Genomic DNA, 19,014 nt, shown 5'->3' with positions numbered 1-19,014 from the left:
AGGGAATCTAATAGAAGAGTAAGAAATAAAATAAAATAGAATAAAATAAAATGCCTGAAAACACTGGAAAGTGCTGGTTAGAGGCACTAGCTAACCTCAGACAGGAAGTGCATTAGTCTCCTGATTGTGCCCACAGTGCCCTTATTTCCTTAGATTCTGTTCAATGTTGTCTGTAGAAAGGATATTAAAACAGTTTAATGTTACAAAGCCTGATTTTTTCCAGTATCCTAAAAATTTTAATATAAATACAATGACAGCAAGTAATTTAAAATTTCAATAAAACGTTTAAAATATTAAGGCACATCATATAATCTGTTTTAAATAATTAATTGCATTGCTCTATGCTGATTCATTCATCATAACATTGCAGATATAAGTGACCCAGATCACTGATCCTCAAGTGGGAACAACCCAGTGCAATGACATTTATTTATAGTTATTAGACTACATAACATGAAAGTGAAAAAAATGAAAAAACGTGTAAGAGGGAAATGAATGAATGATCCAATGTATGAAAGAAAAAGTACATTTCATCAGGCAGATTTATTTGAAATAACTGTTGTTTGAGGCTTTTTCTTTTCATCATGTCAATTACTAATTCCTGCAAATAGCCCCTGGTATTACTGACTTATTAAGCCACTAATGTATACCTGTATAATTCTACCTTGGTATGATTCAATCAATGTTTTAGCTCAAACCACTGCTCTACAAGAACTAGAAAAAGATCCTGCAAGGTTTTGCTGAAAATGAATGGGGCAAATTTTAAGAATAGTTACTGAAAATAAGGCCTCAGGAGATGGTAGACATTCTCAGGATAAAACATCAGGAAGCTGAAGTGCCAAAATATTATGGGGGGAATTTTAATGGAAGCAGACCACACTGAGATCCTCCTTTTAAACACCAACTCCTTCGCTCTCACTTGGCATTGCAGGACTCCCGTCTAAGTGAATCCTCTGGAAATGAACATTTGTTAAACAAGAGCATTCTTTGGGGATAACCCAGCCGTGTGTTACACAGGAGCATCCTTTGGAGATATCCACTCAACATCTTTATCTTGAAGCCTGAAAAGACCATTATTAAAAAGTCCTTCTTCCTGTTACTTCTTTTTAATACTTTTCAGAAGTGACTGTGGTGTAATTTTGTGTTCTCACTTTTGCTACTCTCTAGGCCAGGGCTATTGACCTGCATTGTTTCCTGGAAAAGAAGGGTTTCTAGATTTCTAATTACCCTAGCACTACTACTTTGTTGTGTGTGTGTGTATACAACATACAATAATATGTATATGTGCATATATACATACATGTGTTTATATATTGTTCATATATACATATATAAATCATATATAAATATTCATATAGATACATAATACACACATATACCTCTACACACACAACATAATATCCACAGACTGACGTATCAACTGAACTGAGAAAGTTGTTAATGACATCAATACTATACAAAGAATTTCTAATTTTCAGCTGGACTCAAATCCAAGAATCTATTCTAAATGGACTATAACAAAGTGAATCAAGGAGAGATTAGGGGGAATGGGAGAAATGTCCCCTAGGCCTCCTAGCATTTCCCCTGCACTCTGCATTTCTTCTCTGAGTTCCTCCATTAAAAGTCTCACACCGAGGCTCTCTGCTTTTCTAGCACCCTCTATGAACAGAAATATAACTTGGAGAGGCAATATCTTAAAAACTGTCATCAACCTGTCACTTAGGCAGGATTATCTAAAAGCCAGTTGATAACAAGTTACAGTGCTAATAGAACACATGATAGGTGCTTAGCTCAAAAAGGAACACTGGAAAGCACCTAAAAAAAATAGTAAAAAAAAAATTGTTTAAAAAGTAATCCTTAGGATTTTTCTGCAGACATCCCAATTCTAGAGTACTTTGTATAATCATTGCCCTTTTTAAAAAATGCAAGGCTTAAATATATGAGATTACATGTCTATTTTTAGAAAAAAGTAACATGGTGTCAGATGAATCAGTATGTTCCCAGAATGGGCCTTGGAATGGGTACACATGTCAGTAATGCTGCTGTCACCACACACATCTGCATAAGTCCTCCACAGGCAAGCTGCTCAAACCCTAGGCTGCTTTCCTTTCCGTATCTTCAGTGACAGTAATAGTTCTCATTTGAAGGTGATTTGACATCTAAAAATAACCAAAAGTCAAGTGTGAAGAATTTAGAGTGAAGAGTTACAATCAAATAGTTCTGTTTTGGTCCGAAGTCACAGACAGACTAAAAGAGAGTGAAGCAGGATTGCCCAACAAAGACCAACAAAGACGTCTAAAGATTAACAGCCAAGGAAGAAACCCATTAGAAATCTATCAGAACAAAAACTGTTGAATTGTAAAGGAGGGTGTGCACAAAATACATTTTAATTCAGTTGAAATGAGAATAGTTGATGCCCCATAGCCAAAGTTGCAATATTGATGCAAGACTACAAAGGAGGGAGGAATCAAAGCTATACTGCCATTTTCTTGTCAGGTATCAACGTTTCAAAGAATTGTTAAGTCTTTCCCCCGGGGTGTGTATGGTTCCCATTATAGTCTCATTCATACTATGTTATTATTCCTGAATAAGATGTGTAAGGCAGTCATCAAACAAGACTATTAGTTTCTGAGTATATTCCAGTTGTAAGAGGGCACCAACAATGAGAAATAAAATACATGAGAGAACAACATTCATTTAGACATCATATGTTGGAAATATCATTAGAATCACATTTGTGGTACTCCTTCTTAAGAATTGTATAAGGCACATGCCTCAGATAAACTGAGTTCTAGCTCTGTGTCACAGACTTTTATTTACATAACCAAGAAATATTGCAAATTTTCTGGCCAAAAAAAAAAAATCTATATTCACTAATCTACATTTCTTCTGTGTAGGTTGGATACTGAAATAGAAAGGGCAGCCGGTGCTTAAAATATTCTTATCTCTTGGCTGCTCGATCCTGACCTCTGACTCCCTCTGAGGCCAGGTGAAAACAGCCTGTTCCGTGGCAGGAGGAAACCAGAAGTGGTGCCAAAGCTGACAGGCTGCCCCTGGGGGAGGAAAAGAGCAGCATCGCAGATGATCACAAACTGACTGCTGCAGAGGAGGCAGAGTAGCAAGGGAGAGACATCCTGCCCACAGCCTCGTGTCTGGCAAGAAGAAGGCCAAGTACCAAGCTTCCAATTTGCCAGCACTCTCCTTCCAGCTTTTTTCCTCCGCAGCCTGAAATCAAGGGAGCATTAATAAAAGGTTTATTTTTAAAAACAAAACAAAACAAAACAAAACAAAAAACAGCTTTCAAAAAATTCTAAGAGTCCCCTTAAATGTTAATTCTCATCAAATAAACTCTTGCTGTTTACTTAACTTTGCAAACATAAATAGTGATCATTTTAAAACAAAATAACATGAGCTTATGAAGGTGGGTGTGCGCATACCTGTGATGGTGGTGGCTTGTGTGATGAGTGCGCTAGCGTGTGAGAGAGAATGGGGGTGAGGGGAGAAGGAGGGGGTGGGGAGGGCTGGGGGTGAAGGAGCACAGAATCTCAGCTTTTATTCTCTGTTTTTTTTTTTCCTCCAGGCTGATTTTTTCCCCCAAACCTTTTCAACTAGAAGTTTAGGAAGAAATGTAGGCAATCATGAAAGTACAGAAAGACACAACTTCCTATCTCTATTCCCCCAGTACTTTTATTTCTTACTACCTTTTGCCTTTGATGAAAAAGTCCCTCTTTTACCCATTTTTTTTTCAATTATTCAATAAAAAGCCCAGCAAGAAACGAGCTTAAGTGATGAAAAAGAAATAAGCCAAACATTTTTTTTTTGGACCCTTGAGCAAAATCCTTGATTTTTTTTCCTTTTCCTAAATTGAGACTTTGCACACTAGCTCTGAAGTGTATTTTTCTCTTTTCTTCAATAAGACATTTCAGCGATTTCTCTGAGTGATAAAATAATGTGTCTTCAATTCTCTTCCACAGTTGAGTGCCAGGAATGGAAGGTGACAACTCTGCTATTTTTGGTAACAATATAATCTTTTTTGTAAAAACTAATTTTTCTAGGAAATACTTGGACTGGGAATCATGACTTCATTTCGAATTTCCCTTTGTCTTTATCAAAAAAACGTAAGTATCATTATACAAATGGAATCGTTTTCATTAGTACCCACAGTTTTTACAGCTGGACTTGGAGTTTCTCTTATCTTGCATAAAATGTTCAATGATGAACAAGATAGACTGTTCAATGGTGAACAAAGGAAAAAAAGATAACAAAAAAGTTGGGTATTTGCTCAACATCAGAGATTAGAAACTCAAATGAATTTAAGAAACTCTGCATGTGCCTCCCTCTTCAGACTGTGCTCACTAAAACAAAGGTGTTACAAGGTGAGTTGCACTGTTAGAACTTCTGGTTTCAGTGTCTTCCTTGTGCAGGGCAGTATGTGCTAAGTAATTTCCTTCTGATACTAAACAGCATGAAAACTAACTTGGCAGTGCATGTATCAACACTCTCCATTCTTACAAGCCAAAGAAAGTTTAAAAACCACCACCCCATCTAATGAGAACACAAGGTAATTTCCAGTAGTCTGCCTGCCATAATAACTAAAGACAAGAGATGCTTCTGGGCATCTATTTTTTTTTTTTTAAATTAGGCTTCACATAAATTATTCTCATTTTCTCTATATGGAATGTATCTCACCACAATGCAGAACCCAGAACTTCTTTATTTTCTACTAATTTAATTTATATAGATTTATGTAGTTAGTGTATATGTGTTAGCACACACACACACGAACACATTTGCCATGACATTTACGGAAGAAACAGGACATCTATTATAGACTGCATCTAAAATTGTAAGCAAAGTATGAATGTAAACAGACGCTAAAGAGAGCAACAGAATCTTTGCTTGCCACCAGGCAGCAAGTCTCCCTTGTGCTTCGGTGGCAATTGTTCTTACAAGAGAACTATCAAAAAACTTAAAATTAGTAGCTAGGAATTTTCAGGAACTCACAAGCATAGGCAATTATTTCCTGCATACTATATAAGATTAGTATTAATCTTCTTTATTACTAGGAATTGACAAGTGTTCCCAAACAACAAAATAACCCTACATCAACACATACCCAAGAAGCACACATAAGACCCAGTGACCTTCAGTAAGTATGCATAATATAAGAATACAACACACACTAGGACTTCAAATTATTCTATTCTTTTACCCACCCAGGTATAACTATGTATTTAGTAAAGCTTAGGAAATCATAAATAATTGTCCTCTTCCAGATAATAAATTTAGGCAAGCCTTCCCACTCAAATAGAATGGATCAAGACTTGACTTTGTTCATAATCTTGATTTATTGAATATATAGTAATTTATGATATTCATACCTAGTTCTCCAATTACAAACTGTGATGGGGTTGTAGTGCTGACTGCTTTTATATGTTTGCTGTGGCTGAATAGCAGCTATAAGAGAAAGAAAAGGAGTTGGTGTGGACACTCCATAAGAATTCATGTGTGATCAGGAAATTAACTGCACCCCCTAGCAGGTTATTGTATTTCACTTGCTTTAGTTGGAAATAGCAACGGTGGATTGTTTTAACCATCTGTGGTCCTTTAAATAAGAATAGTCACAGTTGGCTCATAGGTTTGAATGCTTACTCCCTAGTTACTGAGTCTGTTTGAGAAGGATTAAGAGGTGTTGACTTGTTGAAGTAGGTTTGGCCTTGTTAAAGGACTTGGGCTTTGAGGTTTCAAAGGCCCACTGTTGGTCCCAGTCTTGCTCTCTTTCTGTCTCCTGCCTGTGGGTCAGGATGTGAACTCTCAGCTACCACTCCAGCACCATGCCACCATGGTCCAAACAGGTCATGACTGATCCTCTGACATTATAAGCAAGCCCCCAATTAAATGCTTTATTCTAAAAGTTCCCTTGGTCATACTACATCTTCACATACAAGAGTAACTAAGAGGCCATCTATTTAGGAGAAGAAAACTAAGTAAGAAAACAATAGCTTCAGAATCAGGGTCCATTGGTTTCAGTGCTTAAAAGTTGTAAACTGGAGGCCTCAGAGGTGGCTTAATGGCTAAAAGAGCTTGATGTTCTTGCAGGGGACTCAGATTTAGTTCCCAGAAACCAATTAGAGGCTCAGAACCCGCTACAACTGCAGCTGCTAGGCATCTGAGGATTCTTTTGCCTTTCACAGGCGCCTGAATACATATGGTGCACAAAATTTCATGAAATTTCATAAAAGTTCACACACACACACACACATGCACACACACATACACTAAAAATAAAGAATTAAAATAAACCCTTACATCTTCCCCACAATATTGAGATGTTTGGATTTCCTATAGGAGGAGATAATATACAAGAGAATACAGAGATATTCTATATAGATATATTGGAAAAGCTTCTCAGTTGAAAAGAAAATATCCAACAATGGAAAATATTATTGAGATCTTCTTTTAGACACTAGGCACAGCAAGAATTAAAGCAGCATCATTTTACTAAAAACAAAAATCACTAAAGCATAGTCTTAAATGCTGCTCATTTGCAGTTTAGATGTTCTGTACAAATGTATGTAAATTTTAAATAAAAACTGATGAATTTTTAAACTACCAAAAGGGTATGCAACAGCAGCTCTTTCTTGTAGATTCAGTTGATCATCGTGAGCAACAGTCGGGTAATCTTACAAGACCATCCCAAAAGTAAAATGTTTGTAGTTTTAAATATGCTTTGTTACTGTATATTCTTATAATCCTTTTGTATCATCATTTGTTATTTTTGTTCAGCTTACTATATGTATTTATTAATTATATTTTGTTGGAGTAACTATGTATGTTAGTCACTATATATCATTGTGACAAAAATGCTTAAGGAACAGTAGGGCAATGTTCATTTGGACTTCTGGATTCCAAGGTCTCAGTGTATGGTCATATGGCTCCATTGTATATGGGCCTGTACTGAGGGAGAATATTATGATAGAGTATATGCCATGATACCTAACAACTTACCTCACACAAGATAAGAGGCAAAGACAAGTGGAAGAAAGAAACTAGAAACAAGGTAGTAGGCCAGAACATGCCCCTAGTCACCTACATCTACTGCCTAAGTCCAGCCACTTCCTAATATGGCCATCAAATTATGTATCCAATAATGGATTTATCCTTTGTTGAGTTTAGACTTTTTGTGCACACTCCTGCATGACCACATCTTCGACACACTATCCGTTAGGATGGGGGCGAAAATATTCAAACCCCACCAGCATGCATGACACAAGACATGCATGTATAGTGCAGGAATCCATTGAGGATTTGGAATGTCTCCCCCCCGCCCACAGATATGCAACTACATTTTCATGACGTGTAATCAGTACTTATTTGAAGAAACAGAAGAATTCGTTATTACAAATAGTTTGTAACTAATTCCTTTCCCTTTGCTTTTGAAACCTCAAGAGGAAAATATACATTTTATTTTTCTAAAGCGCTGATTCACAAAAAGTTAACAAAATTTTATTCTTCATTAGAAGGCATTTCCTATCTTGCATCAAATGGCAATTCACAGAAGATTAATGAATTTGTTTCTTCTACTTGCACTAATGATATGCAGAACACTTTGTGAATAGAGAATGAATTGGAAAATATTAAAATAACAACAGCTTGTGATGAGGTATTTCTGAAAATTTTAAGACCAGGCTGAGGGAAGAAAAAAAGAGAATACCTCTGTCTAACACACAAGTTCCCATCCTATAATTTGCACTTTGATTGAGGTTTAAGGTGGTACTATTTTTTCAAATGGACCGACTGACCTAATTTCAAGAACATAATAAAAGGTGTCAAAATTGCAAGGTTAGAATATCACTGAAGCCTTGCCGCAAAGCAAGCGAATGCAATTTCAGTCTCATGAAACTAGTTGTCTATAATGCAGAGCTGATTCCTGTACTTCACAGTAGTTGCGAATGTGGCCTTTTGTAGCTAAAGTGTCTGTACTTGAACTGTAGCTCTGCACTTTACAAACTATGTGACTGAGTAAGTCACCCTTAGTAAGTAACTCTCCTACTCACCACACCCATTGTCCACAATATAATGATAACTATCAGTTAGACTTTGTGGCTGTTGTGATCAACTGATGATTACATACAGGCAAGCTACATACTACTCAATGGCCAGAATATAATGTGCAACCTAAACTTAGCTATTGTGATTTATATAGTGTTCCAAGGATGCCCTGGAAGAAGACTTTTTTTTCCCCCATCTTTTCTGTCATTTCTATTTGCTAAGTACCTAGATTGCTACTAAGAACTTAAATAGCATATAGATGTTAGCATTGAACATTTGTTCTCTGAAACATTAACTGTATTACCTTTGTATGGGTAGTATATATTTGTATACACCTATGCATATGTACATTGCATGCACATATACACATAAGCATGAATTTCATGCTACAAACATAACAAGAAAGGAAAACCCAGCAAACATAGAGGAGTTAATTTTATTATTTCTGACCCCTTGTTGTATTGGTTTGGAAGAAACAGACCTTACCATGACTGATTTTGGACACCAGAAATGTTATCTCTGGAAGGATTTTTGCCTTTGTGATCAACAATTAAATATCCTGAAAAGCAGGTTTAAACGCAACGTTGTAAGTCCGCTTCTGTTCATGCACTATTTATTACCATTTCTCTGCACAGAAGAATATTACATTTTCCATTTTTAAATGTTGGAGGTCAAATGTCCAACCAGCCTTAGAGGCCCAAAAAGTACTCCTTAGGAAAGGCTTGCTCAGCTCTTTTGTTTCTTTGCCTAGGAATGCTGACAGAAAGAGAGTTAACTCCTGCTTTTCATTTGGAATTTAATGATTAAGAAAAAATAGATGGTTGCTTCTAAGTGTTAATATTGCCATTAAAAATAATTTACATTTTTGGATTCTTTTGGGTGGATACTGCTATTTTATTCATTAGTATACCTTTATACACTTACTGGCTAGCAAAAGTAAAATAACCAAAATGTTAAAAATAACTAAAATGATAAATCTCAATGAAAACTAGATGCTGCAGAAATATTCAATGATATGCATGAGATGTTAGATGTAGGAAACTGGGAAATGTATTTAAAAAATGTATGTGCATGCATACACATTATAGATTCATATTTTTTCCACAGAGATAAAGCACATATATGAATCTTTCATCATTGTAAAACATATTTGAGGTTCCTCTTGACAGGAAAAGAGGAAAGCACGTGCTCCTCTGAATATAAAGACTAAATACAATTAGCAGACATGCAAATGCTTATAGTCCAGTCTGGTATGTCTTACTGAAGACCAAGAATGAACTCTGCTATGGACAGAACTGTGCATTTCTGAGTCCATCTATTAAAATCATAAACTGTGGAATGTCAGTACTTCCAGATAGGCATTTAAGGTTAAAAGAGGTCTGAAGGTTATGGTCCTCATCTGATAAGGGCTAGTGTTTTTCTCAGAGAAGCGGGCATAGAGATTTCTGTCTGTGCATGCACAGAGGGAATGCATGGGAGGAATAAGGAGAACGCAGGCAGTTACATGGAAGCTGGAAGCTGAGTGAGAGGCTTCCCCAGAAACCACACTGACCAGCACTTTGATCTAAGTTTTTCAGAGAAAATGAAATTTAACTCTAAGCGTTCAATGTGCCCAGTTTGCAGTATTTTGTAATAGCAACCTGGGAAGACTCATACAAAGTATTAAGACTGTTGATAGGCCGGAGAAAATAGTTCAGACAGAAAAGTTATGTGTCCTCAAAATATCAGGACTAGAATTCAATTGCCAGGACCCTAAAAAAGAAAAAAATAATATTGTCATGTGCAGTGACAGGTTTATAATCCCATCAGTAGTGATTCAGAGACAGGCAGATGTCTTGAAACTCCTTGACCAATACCAATAGAAAAAGGGTAGGGGGTGGTACTGTTTCGAGGAGAGATGTGGGAGGTTGCTCTCTGGCTTCCATATGCACACTCACAAACTTGCACATGTAAATGCAGGTATATGTGCCTGCACACACACACACAGATACACACAAGCACACAGACAACTGATAAAAAAATACATAGCAGATATTATGGAGTAGAAAAGAAGCACCGAACGTTTTAAAGGTTTGCCTTGTAAATTGAAGTCTACCATTACTGCTATAATAATGCAGACCTTCAGATATGGAGAGAGACGTCCACTGGGAGCAAGTTGTGAGGGGGTATTAGTAGGAAGTGGTAGACAGGAGAGGATGTGGCTTGTTCCCTTGCTTCTGTGTGGCAAGCAGATACCTAAACCACAATCCTCTAGTAAGGGAAAGAGCATTAATACCCTAACACAGCATTCGGGCTAGTGGTTGGTACGGGGTAAAGCTTCAGTAAATAGCAGCCCTTAATTTTAGATGCTGGACATAAAGTGGCAGAAAAGGTCCCAGCAAGATTGCGGTCAAGAGAAAATGATGGATTTAAGAAGTGATGGAATCAAAACAGGGCCACAGGGATATACTCAATTAGCTGGAGGCTCCTCTGAACTACCTGTTTTATAGCATCAGCCATCACACCTCTTTCATTACCAGGGAGAGAGCAACAACTCTGATGTCTCTCTGACAACAGCTAGTTCCTCCTGGCATGTGTAAGGGCTACACTCAGCTGTCTCTCTGTACAAGATCAGTCAGTCCTACTTTAAAAGGAGCCATGGAAACAAACAAGCAGAGGGTCAAACTGATGAGGACAAATGTATTTGAAGCATTTTCTTAAATGTAATGAAAGCCCTCCCAAGTGTCAAAGTACGTTCAAAAGAGAGACAACCTCCTGGCAAGCTAGAAACAGTATCGTCCTTCATGAGGGTGCATAAGAAAGTCCCAAATGTTCCATGTCACTCCCATAAACTCCTGTGTAACCAGAGCAGAGGTTAGTGTGTAAAATGAGTGACGACTTTCCTGTGGATATGTCAGTCAGGACTGGAGGGTGAGGTTTTCTCACTGCCTCAACCAGTAAAAAATTTCTATTTTTCCAGAGACTAGGAGTAGACTACTAAAGCAAACTTAGAATTTCAGAGGATTTAACCTAGAAATTGGTAGGCAAGCTATTCATTTCCAGCCAGAACTGAGAAAAAAAATTAACAATGACTGTGGAGTGAATCACTGTTCTAGGACCAGGAATCCATAATAAAATATGTATGGCTAGCAGTCAAAGGGTGCTGGGTTTTAGATCCTCCAAACCACAATAAAGAATCAAACAAATAAATAATAAAAGCTTCTAGCCTACACAGGTGACACACTAGAATCAAATTTCTATAAATGAAAAAATCCTAATTTATAGTATCTACACACTATAAAACAATGATGATGTTCAGTCTACAAGGCTTATCACGCTACAGAATTGGCACTGCACTCTTCATTAAAGGCGTGTACTTCTTACTTTTCATTAGTTTACTAAGATACTTCACCTCTACTGTCTCTCAAATCTGGGTGTATTTAGTCCACTTCACCAGAGTGGAGACAGCTGGAGTCCCGTGCATTCAACCTGCTCTGAACAATCTACAAACCTTTGTCAGAAGAATTCCCTTTGAAGTTTCTTCCAATGTTGAAATAAATGTTATTATCCTCTTTAAATTCAGCTTCCTCAGGTTAAAATCAGGAAAAGAAACAAATGCATGCTTACAAAACCCCAATAAGTAGGCACTGCCTCCCTATACTAGCAGAATAAGGAGGGTAGGAGGAACGTGGGCATACTGGCAGGAAGCATTTTTTATTCTTTTCTAGCACTCCCCATTGCACTCTTTGTCCCCCAAAATAAGAAGACGACAATAAATAGAATACAGCAGTTAAGCTGGATGCTGTCAAAACAAGGGGAAAGGGCATTTAGTGGTATTCATCTTCCAAAAACCTAGACAGTTGCCTTTTTCAGATCAGAACATTTCTTTCTGACAAATTCTAACAAAAAACTAAACATAGATGCATGTACATGTACACACACACACACACACACACACACACACACACACACACACACACACTGAAAGACTCAAATTAGAGTTGCAGACATTGAGTACTTTAAATGCTTTCTCACCCTTCACAGAGATTGACAGACAGACATTGGTTACTTTAAATGAGTTCTAACACTTCACACACATGCAGAGAGAGAGAGAGAGAGAGAGAGAGAGAGAGAGAGAGAGAGAGAGAGACAGAGAGAGAGAGACAGAGAGACAGAGAGAGACAGAGACAGAGAGAGACAGAGAGAGACAGAGAGAGACAGAGAGAGACAGAGAGAGACAGGCAGAGAGACAGACAGAGACAGACAGAGACAGTCAGAGAGACAGACAGAGACATGGAGACTGAGAGAGACTGGGGGTTTTTAATGAGTTCTTTCTTTACACACCCCAGAGGGACACTCTAGTTAAGAGTTACAGACACTGGGTGCTCTAAGTGAGTTCTCACCCTTTCAGGCTCCAGCAGCCCTACCACTCTTCCCTAAGGCCCTAATCAAAATTTCCATTTCTTAAGGACTATTGATCTTTGGGATGTGCTGACCTAGTTATCTGCTTAAAGCAATTTACACCCAGGTGTGCTAAAAGCCCAACCAAACTCCCACAGAGGTCATTTACATTTTAAAAGGGGAACTCTTCGGGGCATTCCAAAGTCCAAGGGAGAGCATTGGAATAGCTCAAACTTGCCTGTGTTCACTCCACTGCTTAGCTCCTTCAACTACTGCTGGGTTCCCACTTCTAGACTTCTTTTCTCTGTAGATTCAGTGCACCTTTATTTCTCTATCCAGATATGCCAGCACATCACTTTTTAAAATGACTCCATGCCACGGGGTAGGGTGGAAACAGAAACGTTTGTGTGCAAGTCTGAGTTGGCATAGAAAATGAATAATATCTGCAGAAATATACAAATTGACAGATACAGAGATCCATCCGTGTCTGTGTTTGGGAGTACATACATCTATTTTTGCCACAGATAAGGAGTTCCAGAAAAATACTGACAACCCATATGCTTGCATGGTTCTTTGAGGCCCTTGTCCTCAGTTGCTTTCTATTGCTGTGGTTAAATAACATAACCAAAAAACAACTTGGGAGAGAAGAGGACTTATTTCACCCACAGTAGAGCTCAGTTCAGTCCAAGGCATAAACTCTAGGCAAGAGGTGAAACTGAGATCTTAGAGTAATGACATTTACTGGCTTACTTTCCGAGGGAAGCCCAAGGTGCTTTTCAATACATTCCAACACTAGTGGCTGAGTGTTGTCCCTGCCCACAGTGGGCTGAGCAACCCACCTCTACCCAACTTCTATCAAGCCACCATTAATCAGGACAAAGCCCCCCTCAGACTTGCCTACAGGCTAATCTGATAAAGGCATTCATTCCCTCAGTTTTAGATTCTATCTTCCCAGATGACTCTAAGGTGTGTCAAGTTGACAAAACAAGAACAACTGCAACAACAAAACCTTACTAATCCTTCGCTCAAATTTGTCTGAAACCTGTTCAGTGCTCAGCTTAAACACTGGCATTGGTTCAGAGTATTCATAGGTTTGAGGTTTACAAGAGAAGCAAGAATGAAGGTGTAGAAAACAGAACTGTCCATTTGTTACTGAACCCAGGAGCATAAACCACACTGCCAAGTGGAAAAGACAGACTCTGTCCAACACGACAGGGGGCCTGAATCTCAGAGAACTCCCATCTCTCAGGAAAGGAATACAAGCAAGCTCTCAGAGTATTTTACAGTGTCATATTAAGGAAGTCCTATCAGGTAGGGGGAAGGGGACCCAATGGCAGGGACCAGAGACCACAACAGCCACTTATGGACTTGTTAGGGGACCCATATAAAGACTGAGCTATACATTTGCTGCAAATGTATAGGGGGTCTAGGTCCAGCTCCTGCATATTCCCTGGTTGGTGGCTCTGTGTGCCCATGGTCCCAAGTTTTTCTGTTCTGTGGGCCATCTTATGGTGTCCTTTACCCTTCCAACTTTTTGTCTTCTATCCCCCCATTCTTCCACAACATACCCTGCTCTCAGCCTAATGTTTGGTAAGGGTGAGACTGGAAAGAGAGGAGAGAGGTGGTCTGTGATCTGGATGTAAAGTGAATAAAAACAAAACAAAAACAAACAACAACAAAAAAAAGATGTCCTGTCATATTCCAGACCCAGTGTGGATGAATTTGAAAGCTAACTCTACACAAAGCCTAAGTACTCTGTGCCACAAAGGTTCCTGACAATCTCCTTTAAGTTACAACTGCTCCCTGGCACTGGGAAAATGTGGACATAGAGAAAAATTGAGCTAAGAGAGGCTCCTGGGAACCCTGCTTGAGGTCTAGCATGTTTGCATTGTTTGTTGTTGTTGTTGATTGGTTGGTTGGTTTTGTTTGTCTGGGGTTTTTTGTTTGTTGGTTGGTTGGTTGGTTTTGGTTTTTGGTTTGTTTTTTTTATTTGAGACAAGATTTCCTGTGTAGCTCTGGATGTCCTGGAACTCACTCTGATGACCAGACTGGCTTCCAACTCATAGAGATTCCCCTGTCTCTGCTTCCGGAGTGCTAGTATTAAATGTGGAAGGCACTACAGCCCTAGTGCACGTTTCCTCTCTTAACCATGCAAAAAGATGGCCTTTATATATATATATATATATATATATATATATATATATATATATATATATATATATATATATTTTAAGTCCATGTTTTATCTCCACATCACAGCCTTCCTTCAGGTAATAGAGTTAAAGTATTTTTAAAATATCACACATGAAAGAAAAGTTTAATACACAATTTTAGATTTTTTTCTTAAATGCTGTTCACTGAAAGACTATGGGATTACTTTATCAATAGTGTGGAGGGGTCTTGGGGCCATTTTCCAACATACATTGAAAATTAAAGTCCAGGTGAAAATTAAGTTTTGAAGATTTGATTTTACATATTGTGCTAATAACATACAATTCTGCATATAAATATGACAATGAATACTGAAATCTTCAAGTCATAAACTCACTAAAAACTTCAATCAATCATGAAAGTGACTTTTGAAAAATGTTAGGATTGTGGACAAACACCTTCTTACAAAATAAATCATACAAACTTCTCTCACATGTTTTTGGAACTTTTGAGTTCTGTCTGTTTGGGAGAAGATAGTAGCTCTAACGTCTACAAAAAGAGAACCATAATTTTAAAACATAATTTTGGGCAATAATGGTGACATAGGCCCTTAACCGCAGGATCCCAGGAGGCATGAGCAAGCAGTTTTTCTTGGGTGCATAGTGAGTTGTGAGCCTTCCCAGGGAAAACAGTGAAAACTTGTTTCAACAAAACTAATAACCAAACAAAATAAAAACACAAATTTCACTTGGATGCTTTCAGAATTCTTGAGTCTGGTGGGATATTTTATCATTGATTTTGTGCATTTCTTAAGTTGAGTTCCATCATTCATGAAAAGGCTGCTGGTTGCTTCATTAGCTTCATCGCAGAAATAATGAAGGTGATTTTTAATTCCAGTTTCTTCTAAAGAACAAATAAGCAAACATGTATCTACTGTCTAGTGTTCTGAAAATGAAAAGGCATGGTGCAAATATAAGTGAACATCTTTTTATATCCTGCAAACCTTATATTAAGTTCATGAAGGGCGGAACTTTATGCTCCATACTCTGAACTGATAGTAATATTACAAGAACTAAAAGGAAAAAAAATGTTTTTTAAAATGAATGAGCCCATTAAGTGAATTGATCGCTAGTATAAACATTTTCCTCCTTGAATTTTCTAAAAACAGAATTAACTACTGTCTTTTTATTTGAAAATAAAATATCCAAACACTACGTTATAGAGAGCCATGGATGGCTTTATCTCCCTCAACACACGGACAACCCTTTAACAGTTAGTTTTAGTAATTACAATGAAGTGTGAGAAGTTGTCCCCAAATTGATAATACTGGGGACCAGGAATCTGGGGAAAGTAGGGAATCTTTAGTCCCTGGGCACACACTCATGTTGGAAACTGAACAAGCAAACCCAGCAAAAATAGTAAGAACTGGGTATGAGGTTTTCAGAAAGCTTGCTGTCACTAAAGGCTGCCACAGGTGGGATGTGCTTGGTCCTTCCCATTCGCACAAATGGAACCTAAAATTCTGGGACATGACTGAGTTTTTGCTTCAGTTTTATTAAATCTTTCTAATTGTATCAGTAAATAGCTGTAAACTTCCACTCAACAGTACCAAACATGACAAAGAGTGATTCTTCAAATACCCCTAATCTATCTCATGCTAAAACATTCTCTATCTAGAAACCAAAAGTAGAAATGCTCATGTGGAGACAGACACAACTCAAACAATAACTGTACAGATAACTAACTATGTATTTGTTTCATATATTACACATATAATATATATGCTACCCAAGCATTATGTCATAACTTCCTATTTTTGGTAGAAATTAGATATATCAAACCATTCCTTAAGAATATGCCACAGACTGAGTTGCAAATGCTGACTAAGGGTTCTTCTTTGTCAAAGTCTTCATGGGCATCCACTATACAGTCGACTCACCCAACTCCTTTGTTAGTAACTCCTATCATTTCTTGTTTGTATGTTGGTGTAGTTTGTTACAAAATCTATATTTTAAGTCTACTGAAGTGAGTTTTTTCTTTGAGATGAAGAAATAGGCACCCGAGAGAAGCAGAAGAGTCTGGGTCCCTCTCTAGACACTTAGCCTGGGTCTTGTCTTAGAAACAAAATGAGAGGCAAACGATAATTGAGTTTTTTTTATTCAGGAATTTCACTGCCAGTTCAATGATACTTCAAAAAAATGGTCCTTTTGCAAGATCAGATAAACAGCTAATGGTCTAAAAACCCTTAAGTGTACATTAGGGACTTGTATGGGCTACAGCAGTTCCCATGACTTCAAACTACTGTGCTCTTCCAATAATCTTCATTATTTGTTAAAAAGCCATTAGACTGAAAATTATTTACACATACAAGACGAAATAGAATAAAAGAAAACCAAACCTTGGGACCATGGAACTCTTATCCAGTACTTAGGAACTTGGAGAAAATTGTAATGGGGGGTGGGGGCAGACAGCATGACAAATAAGTATAAAAGAATCAGACCATGTACAACACATAAGTGTACAATATAACAAATATATGCACAGATATACAGACATGGGTCAGGGGTAGAAAGGTTGTTCAGAGGATGTCAACTTACCTAGACCATCACTCCTACAACTAAAAGGTCTCATGCAATGGAACTTAATTCTTAGAACTGTAAGAATTACATCAAACATAAAAGCCTCCCTATTAATGTAGTCCACAAAACTGGCAGGTATATATTCCTTCTGAATTTGTCTCCAGTGACTTTGGTAAATCTAACTAAATTTTTAAAAATTCTTAATGAATTTATCGTCAACAACAACCACCTCTTGGAAAATTTAACCCATTGCAGTGTCTGTGTTAGACTCAGAAAGTCACAGACAAGTATGTTTTATTAAAGTGCTTGAAGTTTTTAATATTCACGAGTGGGTAAAAACACAAATGCTCATAGTAACATTCAGAATTGTAACACAGATTTGGCAAGAACTGTCTGTCTAGCTGGGAAAAGTTGTGATCACAATACACAGAAAAAACACTGATCAATTTAGGGTTTTATTTGAAATCAGTATTTAGTGTACTGTCGATGAAGACATAAGAAACTGAATTTCCCTTTGCACATAAAGCCAAAATCTTAGAATTATTATTATTACCAAAATATGTTTGGGGGTTTTCTTCCGAATGCTTTTCCTATCAAGTGTTAATGGTTGCTAGCCATCTCTTTGGGAACAGAACTGTAGACATCTGTGAATAATACATGCCTGTATTAATACTGCCTCTTTGGACCTTAACTTGCTTTCAAACTATTTATTTTCCTTAAATAGGTAAGAAAAAGCTTGGAAACATAATGCACAACAAGGAAAACAAACAGTGATTGGCTGACACCCCACGGCCAAGGGCAGGCTCCAGCAGGTGTCGTAGAAGCAAGGTGAAGACAGAGTATGGTGCAAAATGGAGCATCATATTAGAGTGGAATTCAGCCAAACACCGTAATGTATGGATGTACACGCATCTGAAAGAAGGAAAATAAAGATTTATGTAGGTTAAAATTAAAAAAAATTAATTAAAAAAAAAACATGTAGAAAAATCTCCCTAAACTCTTACACTCAACCACAATGCTGATATAGAGATCTGAAAATAGATAAACAATTTTAATTGCAAATTATAGATTTATGAAGAATAAATATGCTCAAGCTTGGGGGGGGCTGATTTGTCAGAGGAATCCAACATCAGGAGCCTTAATGGTTCTGTTGTTTGTACACAGCATTAGAGCTCGATACAAACATCACTAAATTCCTGAAAATAAACCTTCCTTCCGCCCTTCAAGCATTAATTCACTAGAAGTGATAATTAAGATTAGTTTTAGTAGTTTCAGCTCAGCTTTTTTTGTATGTGATTTCTCCCACTAACTAGTGCTAAATAAAGCACCGTGCAGTGTGCCTGACACAGACTCTGCTTTAGACAAGAGTTTAAGGGCTTTAAAAAAAAATTAAAAATTAAAAAGGAAACTGACTGTAGATTCACTGAAACAGCTTTTTTTTCCCTTTATATAGAGCTACAGAAAATGAATGGATTGAAAAACTTTCCATAGTCTAGAAGTTGGTTCTCTGTGTTTGAGTGTAAACAAGATTTGACTACACTCATTGCACAACGTTCCCCCATCACTGTCCTCTGCACTGAGGCTAATGACTGTTCCAGTTGATTCTATGACAAAACCGGCGCTAAGAGCCATTGACATTAGGAAATTTTACACTTTACATATGATGCCTTTGCAAGCTGACATTGATTAACAGCAACAATAACAACAAACAAAACACCTTATTTTTTCCAACTAGAAAAAAAAAAGTCTCACTCTTCTGTGAAACTTGGTAGTAAACAAACTGGGAGGAGAGGGAAGGCAGCGTGACATTGTGTGTTTAGGATAAATGCTGACACATCAGGTAATCTAGAAG

General features: G+C 37.5%; 1 protein-coding gene across 14 annotated transcripts in view; it reads right to left on the bottom strand.

The window, feature by feature from the left end:
• The window catches only part of Pcdh7 (protocadherin 7), a 417,092-nt gene that overhangs the window by 387,049 nt on the left and 11,029 nt on the right, over positions 1-19,014 (bottom strand). Inside the window, exon 2 of one of the 14 annotated variants that reach the window (NM_018764.3) lies at positions 16,723-18,074. The exons of the other annotated variants lie outside the window; for them this stretch is intronic. Within the exon in view, the coding sequence (NP_061234.2) occupies positions 18,039-18,074 (36 nt within the window). The 3' untranslated portion in view covers positions 16,723-18,038. Of the gene's footprint in view, positions 1-16,722; positions 18,075-19,014 lie in introns of those variants that run through there. 14 annotated transcript variants of the gene reach the window in all.

This window comes from Mus musculus, chromosome 5 (assembly GCF_000001635.26).
Source record: "Mus musculus strain C57BL/6J chromosome 5, GRCm38.p6 C57BL/6J".
Taxonomy (NCBI): domain Eukaryota; kingdom Metazoa; phylum Chordata; class Mammalia; order Rodentia; family Muridae; genus Mus; species Mus musculus.
This window is presented reverse-complemented; position numbering and strand designations above follow the sequence as displayed.